This window comes from Meles meles, chromosome 5 (assembly GCF_922984935.1).
Source record: "Meles meles chromosome 5, mMelMel3.1 paternal haplotype, whole genome shotgun sequence".
Taxonomy (NCBI): domain Eukaryota; kingdom Metazoa; phylum Chordata; class Mammalia; order Carnivora; family Mustelidae; genus Meles; species Meles meles.
In genome coordinates this window covers 14,978,895-14,993,735 of record NC_060070.1, presented here as the reverse complement: position 1 = coordinate 14,993,735, position 14,841 = coordinate 14,978,895, and the positions used below count along the sequence as shown (strand labels likewise).

General features: G+C 39.0%; 1 protein-coding gene across 13 annotated transcripts in view; it reads right to left on the bottom strand.

The window, feature by feature from the left end:
* Nucleotides 1-14,841, bottom strand: part of SYNE1 (spectrin repeat containing nuclear envelope protein 1) — a 469,526-nt gene that overhangs the window by 98,276 nt on the left and 356,409 nt on the right. For all 13 annotated transcript variants that reach the window (XM_046005238.1, XM_046005239.1, XM_046005240.1 and 10 more), the window contains 10 exons: nucleotides 14,108-14,227; nucleotides 10,840-11,040; nucleotides 8,246-8,419; nucleotides 7,198-7,329; nucleotides 6,400-6,596; nucleotides 5,532-5,664; nucleotides 5,033-5,215; nucleotides 3,496-3,645; nucleotides 2,524-2,700; nucleotides 1,958-2,113 (listed from right to left, as the gene is read on the bottom strand). In XM_046005238.1, coding sequence (XP_045861194.1) covers nucleotides 1,958-2,113; nucleotides 2,524-2,700; nucleotides 3,496-3,645; nucleotides 5,033-5,215; nucleotides 5,532-5,664; nucleotides 6,400-6,596; nucleotides 7,198-7,329; nucleotides 8,246-8,419; nucleotides 10,840-11,040; nucleotides 14,108-14,227 — 1,623 coding nt within the window. The remainder of the gene's footprint in view (nucleotides 1-1,957; nucleotides 2,114-2,523; nucleotides 2,701-3,495; nucleotides 3,646-5,032; nucleotides 5,216-5,531; nucleotides 5,665-6,399; nucleotides 6,597-7,197; nucleotides 7,330-8,245; nucleotides 8,420-10,839; nucleotides 11,041-14,107; nucleotides 14,228-14,841) is intronic.

The window sequence follows — 14,841 nt, the reverse complement described above, 5'->3', positions numbered from 1 at the left end:
CCCCTCACACCAGTCAGAATGGCTAAAATTAACAAGTCAGGAAATGACAGATGCTGGCGAGGATGTGGAGAAAGGGGAACCCTCCTACACTGTTGGTGGGAATGCAAGCTGGTGCAACCAGTCTGGAAAACAGCATGGAGGTTCCTCAAAATGTTGAAAATAGAACTACCCTATGACCCAGCAATTGCACTACTGGGTATTTACCCTAAAGATACAAACGTAGTGATCTGAAGGGGCACGTGCACCCGAATGTTTATAGCAGCAATGTCTACAATAGCTAAACTATGGAAAGAATCCACTATATTTTCTGGTAGTAATGCCTCTCTTAAATAGAAGACATAGCCATGAAAAGAAACAAAATGGAAAAATGGCAGGAAAAAAGTACATGAAAGAGAAGAGAAAAATAGTGAGAAAAAGTAGGAGAGAAAGAAGAAAAAAAAGGAAAAGTGGATGTATTATTTCAGTTTTACCAGTAAAGTTTACCACAAGGACATAACTAATCTTACTGACGTTCACACTTAAATGATCTTTTAACTTGAATGGAAACATTTTAATTTAGGAATTTAAGAGGTCTGACTTCTCCCTCAAAGTAAAATTGTGAAATTCCGGATTTTTGGGGTACATTTTGATATATAGAATTGGTGGCCAAAATTAGAAACACTACTGGTCCCTGGAAAACAGGAAATGCAGTGAGAATTGTTGATACATAGTTTCGGTCTTCAGTGTTCTACACACCCATCTTCTGATGTGAAGCAACTTTTAAAAATTTCTAGGTATTTCTCTATATGATGGTTTTCTTTGTCACTTTTATACACTCTGGAAATGACAATTCATGAGATTGTCAGCCCAGCACAAGGGCATCTGCTTTTCCTATTCTGAATGGAAAAGCTTTCACCGAGAGCTTAAATATATCTCTTTACATGTGTCCTCAGAAAAAAATGCTAGTTGGAAGAAAAATCATTATGAAAGGTCTTTCAAGATTTGGGGAAAGGAGTGTTTCTGTAAAACTGCTTCACAGCTGAGTCTTCAACTGGTCTCTGGAAACACTACAGAGAACCATCACAGCTAATCTGTACATTAAAAATTATTGTATTATTTTAACTTATCACTAACAACAGAACAAGCAGAAGCTGTTGAATGCTTCCTGTGGGACACGGGAGAAGGCACCACGGTCCCCTGTGAAGCACTCGGCTTCTTAGAGCTGATAACAGAATTCCTTCAAGTCTTTACTGTTAACTTCCCTTTACAGGAGATACAGACGAGAGAAAACCAATGTCAATGACATCTTAAAGGAAGTCCACAGGCTAATCCTGAACAGAGGCCAGTCTACAGGTCCTGCAACAAGTTAGTTGTATTTAAAAAAAAATACTAACGAGGCTTTACAGATCTGATAACAAATGTGGCATGTGGACATTTTTGTACCCTTATGTGATAGATTAACTGGAAAAAAAAGACATTTTAAAGAAAACTGAGGAAACAGTATTATGAATTGAGCATTGAATGATATTAAAGGATTATTGTTAAAGCTTTTGTGGTGATAATGATGTTATGGATATATAAGAAAATGTTAGTTTCTTAGAGATGTGTATTGTGGTAGGCAGGAAGAAAATAACGTGACATCTGGGGTTCACTGGAAAATATTTAAGAAAAGAAATAATTCAGGCAAAGACATCGAAATATTAACTATTAAATCTGATGATCAGTATAGAAGGGTTACAAGCATTCTCTCTACTTAGGAGTATGTCTCGAAATTCTCATAATTTCAAATTATTTTAAATAGGTGAAAGTACATAATGGTTAAAAAAAACAACAACCCTATAAACTCACATAATCTGAGAAATTCATTACTGAGCAAAACTTTTTTCAGTATTTAATCTCAACTGCCAGGGTCTAAGACTTCCTTTGGCCTATACCATGAAACCGTGACGTACGCCTGTCAGCCACCTGGACAAGTTACCTGACAGTCTTTCATTGCGTTCTGAACTGAAGCCTGATCTCCAATGCGATGCTGTTGCTTTAGTCTGTTTTCCTGGGTTTCATACCAAGTTTTCAGACTTTGTACATCATTTTCATATACTGACCAAGATTCTAATAAGCCTTCCAACATCTGGATCTGAAAAAAAAAAAACCATAACAATGAAATGAGCAATTCATTTTAAACTCAAGACACCATTAGCTTTAAATTAAGAATTCTTCAAATACAGTTTATTGTATATATGATGAAGAAATAAATCTTACCAAGTGTGAATCAGTGGCTAGTGTTGGTAAGAAAGTAAAGAAGTCAACTTAAAGGCAAGGCAAAGTTAAGAGGCATCTTTAGAAAAAGTAAAACAACGTGTTGTAGGTGAAGAGTAGAGGATATATAAGAGAAAATAATTATCAAGAGTAAAGAGTGTTTAGAGCAATGGAACCCTGCAGAAATGTTTGCATGCCATGTGTAGCTAAGCTACTTGTGAAATGAATTTTCTTTACAGTGTGCCTGTTCTTGGCATTTCCGTGTAATTATGGACAGGAGAGGCTTACCTTCTCGGTTACGAGACCCTGCAGGATTTGCCAACTTTTGTTCATGGCTCCCAGTTGCTCAGCAAAATCAGTCTTATCACTGCGTTTACTTTCCACATCCTGACTACTGATTTGTAGCACGGACTGATTCACAAAATCAACTGTCAACTGTTTACAGTTAATATCTATCTTAAAACCCTGGAAAGGGAAGGGAGAAAAATAAGAAAACAAGGTTATGCATGTAAATATCTTATATTTCATCAGGAATTGGGAAGCCTCAAGTAACCTTAAGATTAATACTATCATTTCCATGATTTAGTCCAAATGGCAAAATCTGTATACATTTACATAATGCATTATTATCAGAAATTCATTATATATCACGTATGACCAACCTGAATTTATAAATTTTGAATTTATAATTATACTGAATTTGAATTTATAAGAATTTTTTAAATTTTGAATTTATTAATATGTTGAATATGAATACATGGATATATTTTAGGTACGGGATGTAGAATTGGATAAATTGCATAATCTCACTATAACATATTTATAAATTATACCATTTTCTTCTTTAGAATTATCTTTTTTGTTTCAGATGTAGAATTCGGTTATTCAGCATTTGCTTATAACACCGAGGGCTCATCACATCATAGGTTGTCCTTAATGCCCATCACCCAGTTACCCCACACCCTCACCCACCTCCCCTTCAGCAATCCTCAGTTTGTTTCCCAGAGTTAAGAATCTCTCATGGTTTGTTTTATCATTTTTTCAATGACACAAAATCATATTCAAAACTATTTCTAATACTGGACAACTTTTCCATGTCTACAACTAGGGAGGCAGTTTTCTTACCCTTGTTCCCCTATCTGGTCACTTTATATGAAACACACACTCCAAAATCTGATGTCTATAATTTGAGCTTTTGAATTCTTTTAATAAAACAGTCCTAAAATATGAAAAGATTAAAAGAAAAAAATGTCCAATTACCTTATATTTCTGAAGGTATTCATGAATTGCCTTGTAACCTATTGAATTTTTTATACTCTCTTCATCCTTTTGAATAACATTTTCCATGAGAGAAATCCAAGTCATAACTTCAGAAATGGCATGGCGGGAAGGCAGCTTATCCATTTGGAGCTGCCCAATAAGAGACAAAACAAGACGCAAGTGTTAAAATTCAAACCAGAATTCTGCCAACCTAAAAACCCTGCATTAATACTTGCCAGTGTACCAACAGAGATAACCATTCTTAATGGCATCTTTGGATCTTAACCTCATTAGAAGCCTAAAATTAAACATCAGGCAAACACGGAACAATAATAGTCATCTTATGTTCACTTGACATCCAATACTATAAACATTGTATAAACATTAACTAATTAATCAAAATACCAGTAAGAAGAAAATATTACTCTTATTTTATAGCTAGTTTTATGAGTTAAAGAAAACTTAACTACAAAACATTCGACAGATGTATTTTATTAATTATCCTGTAAAAATTTCTGTGTATTATGACTCAGGAATGTTAAAGGAAGAAAGAAAAATACCACACTACAAACTATCATTTTCTAGATTTTTTGGCACTCTAATATTTATTCCTAAGAGCATGGCCAATTTCCTTACTCTTTAACTAAAATATACTTAGAATTCTGATTCTTACTTGTTCTATCATACATTTTTATAGATATTTATTATAATGATTTGGAGAAACAAAAGCCATCATTTAAAATATTTATGGACTTCCATGTGGTGCGGGAAGATACAGAGATGAATGCGAGATGTTTCCTGCCCCCTAGAAATGCATAGCTACTGATTAGGAGGGTAAGACAGACATCAAAAAGAGCTATCAGACCTGGTAGAGGGATGAATATCAAAGAAAGAGAAACATACACTGTCTGGGGTCCAGGGAAGGGAGGTGTATTTCCAGATAAAGAAAGTGCATACTTATTGAATGTCAACTGTCCTATTGTAGGTGAGATTATAGGTCTTTTATACATATTGTGATTGAATCCTCAGAACTACTCACTTTATGAGGGAAGTGTAATCTCCCACATCTTACTCATGAGAAAACAGAGTTTAAACAAGGCCAGATGAAGGTTCTGTTCTACATCCCACACACACAGACAATAAAGAAGTCCTTGGAAGATATGACATTTGTACATATGGCTTTACAGAACAGTTCACTTTTAGTATGCAGAACAACGAAAGAGAGAAAAGGCAAGATGTCCATGACAAAGCTGATTTAAATTTCTAAGTATAAGCAGGTTAGCTCTCTTTCCATTTCATACTGCTTAAGTCAACTACTATGATTTAAACTTATGATTATTTCTTTATTTATTTGACAGACAGAGATCACAAGTAGGCAGAGAGGCAGGCAGAGCGAGGGGGAAGCAGGTTCCCTGCTTAGCAGAGAGCCTGATGCGGGACTCGATCCCAGGACCCTGAGATCATGACCTGAGCCGAAGGCAGAGGCTTAACCCACTGAGCCACCCAGGCGCCCCTAAACTTATGATTATTTCTATACCTGGTGGAGCTTCTCCTGTACAGCGGGAATATTTGTCAGCAGGTCAGTCCACTGGCTATCAATGTGTGATAGCTCTGAACGTAGGGCAGCTGTGTCCACTTTCTTTAATCGAAGAAGCTGATTTCCAGTGCTCAGAACAGATGATTTCAGGGAAGATTTGGCATCCACTTCTTTGGAAAACTCCTAAAAGAAGTAGCAATGTTCGAACTGGGAGTAAATGGTCTGACCTTTAATTTAAGGACTACATAAACAATTTTTCTTTACATCTAGAAGGGGAGTTACGGTAAGCACTCCAGAGAAAAACAAAAGAAGCACACCATTGCCTTGAACGAAAGCCAACAACATAGCCATTCCTTGAAAACTGCTCTAACGAGGCAATGCGGAAGCCTATTATTTTGCACAAGGATTGACCACACATCGTTAACATTGACAAATTCTCTGCAGGTTGGCTTACTAAGTATAGAAAATTTAATCAAATGATTTAGAACCTTAGGCTTACCAGGAAAGCATTTAGATGATCTCGGACCATTTCCAATTCTTGGGGGACTGTCACAGATTGTTGAGTCCAAAATTCTAGCCTGTCTTTTGCAGACTGTAACCAGTGAGTAAGTTCTGCAGATTCACTTTGATATCTGTAATTATATTAATGAGCCTCCTAAGTAAACATCCAATATATCTCTTCTGCTAACCCATCTTATACAGCAATGTCAATTTTAAAACAAGAGACATGACAGGTTTGGGAGAATAATGTCTTGCGTTCACACCCTCAACTACCCTTCAAATTTATACTGTAAGCAAGTTTCAGTTTTCCCATTTCTAACCTGAATGTAAATATATATATATGTGTATATATACACACACACACTTATATATATGTGTATATACATATACACACTCTTTATATACCTACTATATACACATACTTACTCCTTCACATTGAGGCTATTTAGAAAATATTATAGTTCTTAAAAATAAAGGTGGTGTAGAAATAGAGTGTTTCCCTATGTAAAATCAGTCTGCCCTTCAGAAACTTTACTTTCTCAAACACACTTTCCTTCCACCTCTCCTTTTAAGGTTTTACTTTGACCGCCCATGTATAGTCCATCGGCAAATGTCCAAGCGAGAGTGCATTAGGCACTTGCTTCGCTGCCCACTTCTAACTCCTTATTTATACAATTACATCAGAATCCAAGTGGGGGTTTTGTTTTCGCCTTTATTTTCCAAAACACGAAATAAGTGCCCAGATAAGAGATTATCTTTTTCAAGTCTCATGCCCACTGATCTTAAATGCCTATATTAAATATTAAATGCCCTATAAAGATGTTTCAGCACTAATCTACAGTGATATATAATAGTCACCGTGTTACCTGGTCCAGTGTTTCAACACTGTTTCCAATCTGTGAAGCTCCTTAGACACTTTGTTGGTGTTATTTAACCAGTGTTCTCCAAGTTGATTTAGCTGGCTTTCTAGATCTGAGCAGGTAATGGATATGAGCAGTCGTTTCCCATTGTCTAATAACTGATATAATTTGGGCTGGTATTCATTAAGGCTGGATTTCAAATGCTAAAATTGATTGAAAATACTGGGTTAAAAGTTTGGATGATACAATTTTTCTCTTTAAGAATTACAGTATCTCTTGTGCCCCATAACGTTGCCACGTCGTGTTAGTCAGACGTCAACTATTTGCCCCCAAGTAAGATTAGAAACTTTGAGATGGCTCCTCCATATCTAAGTATAGATATTACTCTTCTTTCTTTTCTGTTTTTCTTTTCTTTTCTCTCTCTCCTCTCCTCCCCTCCCCTCCCCTCCTCTCCTTTCCTTTCTTCTTTTTGTAGTAACTTCAGGTACATTTAAAACTATGAAGCTATAAGAATACCACGACACCAGCATAACACCACAGAAAATGCTTGGTGGCGGCTGAATTTTCAAAGAGCTCTCTTGTTTAAAAAAAAAAAAGAAGAAGAAGAAAGATCTTTATGTTCTATTATAAAGCAAACACTTAAAATCTATCTGCTTTCAACAATGTCAACAGCTTGAAATAAAAGTAAAAATACTTAATGAAATATTTGATGGCAAGTTTGCTTAGATTCCATTAAAACCATGGGAAAGTTTCAAAAGAAGACATTGCTACTTTTCACACACCAAGATGCCATCAGACGCTGACCTGGTAGAGTGTTATCCGGTCGATGAGCCTGTCCTCGCTCTCTTCCACCAGCCCCACACTCGGGATGCTGCTTTCCACCGCCTCTAGCTGTCTGCTGAGCTCCTGGTGGTCGTCATCCAAATGAGACCATGTCTAGAAACATAGTATCAGTCTGTGAGCTAAAGAATCCTTGTTCAGGAACAGGATCCTCTTTTGCGTGCAAAATATGCTTTCAACAGATTCTCTTTAACGTTATGTGGGAGATGTTTATATTGGGGGTTTGCTCTGAGAAGCAAAAGATGGCTCTGAAGCATGTGAATCAGATGGCGACCTCCCCAAAACACTGTGAACAGGATTTCCTTCTGTAACCAATCTGCTGCGTGAACATGGGCAAGTTAATAAACCTCTCTGACCCTCATTTATAACATTAAAAAAATGGGGATAATATAACTCTCTTGTCCATCAAGAGATTAAATGGAATGATTGTACCCAGGGCACCTGGAACACAGTAGACCTCTGATATGCACGGTTTCATTCTTTACCATAGTGATGATGTGTGTATGATTTAAGCAAAAGGGAAGAGGGTGCTTACTTCATATAGTAAAGTGAATATATGACATTCACAAATAGAAAAAGCTACCACAGACATTTGAGAAACAGAAATATACAGTGTAGACATCCTACTAAGGAGAAATCCCACACCACTCCTAAATTCTGATTTTTACTTTAGCCGAAACTGGAAAATCTTTTAAAAAATCATTTGCAGGCTTTTTCAATCATTTCAACCGCAAGGTCGGCGGTTTTTTAGTCTGACTGTCGAAACCCCACGTATCTTCGTGCCCTAACTGCAGTCGGTACGGAGGGAAGCTAGCCGACTCAAGGTGAGGCAGAACCTTTATCCAAATTGAAACAGGAAAGACAAGAGGGACAGGGCAGAACGCGATGCTGTCTGAGGGAGTTCCAAAGTTCTATGAGGTGCATGGTGTGGGTCAACAGGTCTTGCCTGAATGGCAGGTTCTGCAGTTGAGTCTGCTGTGGGCGAAGGGAGTAAGTACGTGGACTGTCTCACCTCCAGAATGTACTCCAACTCCACGCCCCTCTTGTGAGCCTGCTTCAGTACAGCGGACGCCTGTGCCATCAGTTCCGCGTGGAACCGTGTTTCCTGTGGGACTGCAAAGCTGATTATCTTTCTGAAGAGCGTTTCAGTCAAGATCATATGAGATTCCAGGCCCTGAAAGTATTCCTGCAAGTTTTCGGGGACAGAGAGGTCAGCAACTCATACGTATCCCACCTGACAACAAAAGCTGCTTTAGACATGAAAGCTGGTGAAACTCAGAATCCGAGCAGTATCTGTCCAGCCCCGCTGTCTCCCCTTTCCACGCAGGCACTCACAGCTTCCAGCAGAGAAGGGGGCTTCAGTCCCCTCACCGGCCTCCCGTCCCTCAAGGACACCTATACATGCCGGGCTGCAGACACTCTGTCCCCCAGACAGAGCTCTTCAGGTGTGACCGGCTGCTAACACAGTTCCTCTGCCCTCTCGGGGCCTCAGCCCTGTGCAATCTGGGAGACTCTCACTACCCCCACCACACAGACGGGCCTTCCTTATCCCCGGACACATTAGCTCCCAGGCCCCTGTCTTCGGTCTCTGTCTTTACTCTGTACTTCCCAAGATGTCCTCACTCTAACCATTCCTGACTTTCCTTCCTCTGTGTCTAGGCTGGAGCTCTACTTTCCAAATTCCTGGAGCATTTGCTGTGCTCCAATACTCACTGCCAAGCACAGCTCGACAAGTACCTATCGGTATTATACAGTTTTAAATTTCCCTTATATTATATCCACACACAACAGAATGATAGGACTTGGGCAGTCCTACAAACGTGTTTCAAAATGTTACTTTTTATGTGTAAAAGGCCCTAGAGGAGGTAAACAGGGGTTATCCCATTTTCTGTTCCCTCCACTGTGGGTGAAGTTGAAGACCTGTAAACTGATAACAGTGTTTAGTGCTTACTATATGCTGAAACTCTACCAATGCTTTACTGACCAACTCAGTGAACCCTTAAAACACCTCTTCGAGGTATGGAATTCTATTTCCCATTTGGTGGGTGAGGACACTGAACTGCTCAGGCTATAGAACATGCTATGTTCAAGGTCACTGCAGAGCTCTCTGTCAGAAACAGTCTGGTCAAAAAAAGCCAGAATCTTCATTTTTAACTGACAATTATTATATCAGAGAATCTGAAAGTTGGACGAGAACTCGGAGGTCATTCAGCCCAACATTCACCAAAAACTGATATTCCTTTTATAACCCAATCTCCCCCTAATGGCCTTGGATGGTCTTCCCATGGCCAGAAGGGTTGTCTGCTCAATGGCAGTGTTCCTTTTAGAGTTCTTTACCTATTGGGCCTACATCTCTGTTATTTATACTCATTGATCCTAGCTTCCTCTCTGGAATAACTCAGGATGATATTTTATTACTGTTGTCAGAGATTTGAAGAAAACCAGCTGTGAACTTTAAAGCAATGTTTTCAAAGCCAAATGATAAGGCTTTAATAAATCACAATGTTTTGGACAAAAATCTCTGGGAAAAATAGCAAGAAGTACACCCCACTCCCCTCCCCACCAAAATTCACCTTTATAAGCCACCAGAGCTACATAATGGTAGAATGTTAACTATCTACATCCCAGTAGGCTTTTCAAAATGTCCACGTATGACATTCCTACAGTCTGAGAATTTGGGTTTCTGGACTGGTAAAACTACTCCTTCTGTAGTCATTCCAAAAATGCAAGAGTCATTTGTGTTCACATTAAACAGGCATTCCTTTACTAAGCAGAAGTGTCTAACTTGAGCTTGGCCATGGGACGTACTGATAGGGCAGCCTCAGGCATACCACATTTGATCACATAGTGAAAGGACTCGTTGTCCCAGGAATAAACTCTTTGAGGCCCACAGCAACCAGAGGCGCATGTGCTTATTGGCCGGAAGAGCTGAGTGATGCACAGACGAGACAGATGCCCAGTCCCACAGCTGGGTAGGTAGCTCCGCTTTCCTGGGGCATGGTGAGGAGCCTTTGGCCAGGACAAGGGAAGCACTCTCTCCAGAATACTTAGGGCTAGACGAATAAATGGGCCATAAAAGACACAAGGACAAATCAAAAGAGACTTAAGAAGGAAGCTAGGCACTTTGAAGAAAGTCAAGTTTCCCACTGGTTGCAGTAAATGAAGGGAAAAAGCCTGGCTTTGACTAACGAGGAAGGGATAATTAAAATTACTAGGAATGTTGGTATTCTTTTTTGTTGTTGTTGTTGTTGTTAATTAAGTTTAAGCTCTGCACCCAGCATGGAATCCAACACAGGGTTTGAACTCATGACCTGAGATCAAGAACAGAGCTAAGGTCGAGAGTCAGACACTTAAACCAACTGAGCCACCCAAGTGCCTCTGTATTCTTTTTTAACTCACAAAATTATAGGAATGTATCCTCCATAATTTTCCTGTGCTATTTAGTGTCCACAGGTTTGAATATACATTTGTTGACCATTTTAAAGAATGTTTTATTCAAGGAGGAACGCATGAAAGATTAATAATAGGTTTTACTAGGTAGATACATATCAGTGAGCGAGAATATGCTTTCACAGCTACATTCTCTCTCTCTCTCATTCTCTTTACCTTATGTTTGTCAAGTAGTTGTTGAATTTCCTCTTTGGAGGACACGATGATTTTCTGGTCACCTGCCATCTTCTCCTGTCCAGTCTCCAGTAGGTCAGCCAGATCTTGCAGGGCTCTTTCATACTGACTCTTAAGTGCAAGATTCTGGTTCAGCCCACTCCGCCGGGAGCCAATGGTCATCATCAGTTCATCATACATGTCCTACAAAACAGAGACAGTGATACTCACTCTCAATTCATGTGTTGACTCCTTTTTTTTTATTTTTAATTTTTTAAATTACTTTTCAGTGTACTAGAATTCATTGTTTATGCACCACACCCAGCGCTCCAAGCAATACGTACCCTCCACAATACCCACCACCAGGTTGGCCCAACCTCCCACCCCCTATCCCTTCAAACCCCTCAGATTGTTTTTCTTTTTATTTTTTTAATAATTTTTTAATTTTTTAATAAACATATAATGTATTATTAGCCCCAGGGGTACAGGTCTGTGAATTGCCAGGTTTACACACTTCACAGCACTCACCATAACACATACCCTCCCCAATGTCTATAACCCCATCACCCTCTCCCTAACCCCCTCCCCCTGGCAACCCTCAGTTTGTTTTGTGACATTAAGAGTCTCTTACAGTTTGTCTCCCTCCCGATCCCATCTTGTTTCATTTATTCTTTTTTTACCCCCCAAACTCCCCATGTTGCATCTCCACTTCCTCATATCAGGGAGATCATATGATAGTTGTCTTTCTCTGATTGACTTATTTCACTAAGCATGATACCCTCTAGTTCCAGCCATGTCGTTGCAAATGGCAAGATTTCATTTCTTTTGATGGCTGCATAGTATTCCATTGTGTATATATACCACATCTTCTTTATCCATTCATCTGTTGATGGACATCTAGTTCTTTCCATAGTTTGGCTATTGTGACATTGCTGCTATAAACATTCAGGTGCACGTGCACCTTGGGATCACTACGTTTGTATCTTTAGGGTAAATACCTAGTAGTGCAATTGCTGGGTCGTATGGTAGTTCTATTTTCAACTTTTTGAGGAACCTCCATGCTGTTTTCCAGAGTGGTTGCACCAGCTTGCATTCCCACCAACAGTGTAGGAGGGAGCATGTGTAGGAGAGTTCCCCTTTCTCCACATCCTCGCCAGCAAAACCCCTCAGATTGTTTTTCAGAGTCCACAGTCTCTCATGGTTCATCTCCCCCTCCAATTTCCCTCAACTCCCCTCTCCTCTCCATCTCCCCATGTCCTCCCTGTTATTCCTTATGTTCCACAAATAAGTGAAACCATATGATAGTTGACTCTCTCTGCTTAACTTATTTCGCTCAGCATAATCTCATGTGTTGACTCTTTGCTGAAAGGTATGCTACCTACGAAGTCCACAACCCAACCAAGAACAGTCCGTCGTATCTGACCAGTGGTGATACTCTCTATGCAGAGCACTGCCTATCTTTCTCATGATTCTCTTTGAAACCTCCTTCAGAAAAGATAAGCTAAATATTTACAAATTCCAAAGGATGTGCAAAAATATTGGCTACGGATGTCGTGAGGTCAATTTGACAGCTCTCTTCTCAGGGTATCAAAAGTTTATGGTAGGATGTGGGGTTAAAATGTTGAAAAGTTGTTCATGTGGCTGAGGGAAGTGTTAAGTGTAAATTCTAATTTTCTAATGTAATTCTAATTTTTATAGTGTTCTTAACATTTACATAATTTTAGAGTAATTGAATAAAGTATCTTCCACATTTTATCTGCTGAATAATGATCACATTTTGGACTAAATAAAGAGCTAGAGAAACAGAGGAGTTTAATGTGAGCGAAATGCTTTAAGACTTAAAAAGGCAATGTTTTTGCCAAATGTGGTAGAGTAAATAAATAACTATTTAAACTGGAAAGACATTTTAGGAGATGATGATCCACCAAACACAAAATTTATTTGAACCATATGGACCTGATTAATGTATCATATTAAGGTTGAGCAGGCCAAAATGGCTCAATCTGGAAAAGTTCAACTTTAATGCCCATTTACAACGATGATGCTGGACTCTTCCACCTGACATTGAAGCACTGTTGGAAAACTGTCTAAGTGCAAAGTGGGGGCACTGGGCTTATGACATTGTGAAATGCTAGATAATGGAATGAGACAGTTAACATAAAAATGTTCTTTTTAAAATAAGAGCTATTTTATTTTCTCAAAAGGAAGAACTTGTGACCCTGTGCTGGACTTACACTATTAATCCCTCAACGGTTCTATTAATCCCTCAACGGTTCTATTAATCCCTCAACGGTTCTCTGTAATGCAGAGAAACCTTAACACGTGTGTGTCACTGTACACCATTCTCTCTTAATGTAATTTAACGACGTTGCTTATCAACTGCTAACTTTTGCTGGTCTAATATACCACTTCCTTCCTACCACCCCCATGTTGGATTTTTGCCAAGCAGCCTGATCTAAGAGAGCAAATTAACCCCCAATTACTTCCTACTCCTGGAGGATGTTGGGAAATCTGTTTAGATTTCACCTACCTTCTAGTTTATTTTTTTCTGTTGGTCTGGTTTTGAAACCGTGTCTCCCTTCCATTCAGACATGCATGAAAGATTAACTACAGTTTTTGAACACCAGAGAAAAACTACTTTCTAAAAAGTATTAGCTTGAGCATTTTTTCTTTAAAACAGATTTTTGATGGAGGACTTGGGTGGCTCAGTCAGTTAAGCAGCTGCCTCCAGTTCAGGTCATGATCCCAGGGTCCTGGGATCGAGCCCCGCATGGGGCTCTCTGCTCAGCAGGGAGCCTGCTTCTCCCTTTCCCTCTGCCTGCCCCACTGCCTACTTGTGCTCTCTATCTCTCTATCAAATAAACAAACAAATAAACAAATAGTTTTTTGAGGTACACTACAATGCAGGGTAGATATCTGTTTATTTTTTTAACTTTTCCAGATAAGAGTGATAATTATTATATTTTCTAGAGTAAAAAATAATATGCCACAACTAAAGTATATATACCACAATGCTTAACCATTGGAATAATAATAAAGTAAATGTCAGAGGAAAAAAAATCTTAGAAGTTTGAGAACACAATTTATTTTATCACGTTAAATCTGGTAAAAGTTTCAGAAAATTTTCTAAGTGTTGCTTAAAATAAAGATTAGGACCTAAGAGACATGAATTATATAGAGAACGACCAAGGAAATGCAGAAAATAATTTTTTCTTGACTTCCAGTTAGAATGCATCATTGAAGCTAAAATGTTGCTGGTAGAAAACCATACCTGAAGTTTGGATAGTTCCTGCATGGAAGGCTGCTCAATCTGCAACTTGTCCCCACGCTTTTTTAATTCAATGATTCCTGCATCCAATTCCTTTAGCCCATCTTCAGCCTCTTGTATCGCCTACATAAGATTTATGATACTTTATTAGAACTTCCATAAGGAATTTCCCTCATGAAATGTGATTACTCTTTGTTCTGTTACTTCTACTATTATACTTCTATACTCTTTGTTCTTCTCTCCACGTTAAACATTTTCAATGTCTACAAAAGGAGTCATTTTAATACAGCATAAAAACCATGGCCATCTAGTACACAGGAAAGAGAAGGAGGCCCTTTATTATACCACAGTCAGCTACCTCACAGGTAAGGAAGTAAGAAGAACTGCACATGCGGGGCTGGGAGAACAATGGCTTCCTTAACCAAATATGGGAATTCGTAAATAGAAACACCCGAAAAAGAAGCTTGACTTAGGACATGGTTAGAAAAGGCACTGGCCTAGGATTTTTCTAGGGGAACATGTTCTGGTTTCCTGAGATCCATTTCGAGCATCCTGGGAGAGAGATTCAGTGAGGCAAGAGGAAAATATGTCACAGCATGGTCCTTTCCCTAAATCTCACTCTTTGTTTAGCAGAAAAGCAAGTGATCGGGGTGCCTGGGTGGCTCAGTGGGTTGAGCCTCTGCCTTCGGCTCAGGTCATGATCTCAGGATCCTGGGATCGAGTCCTGCATGGGGCTC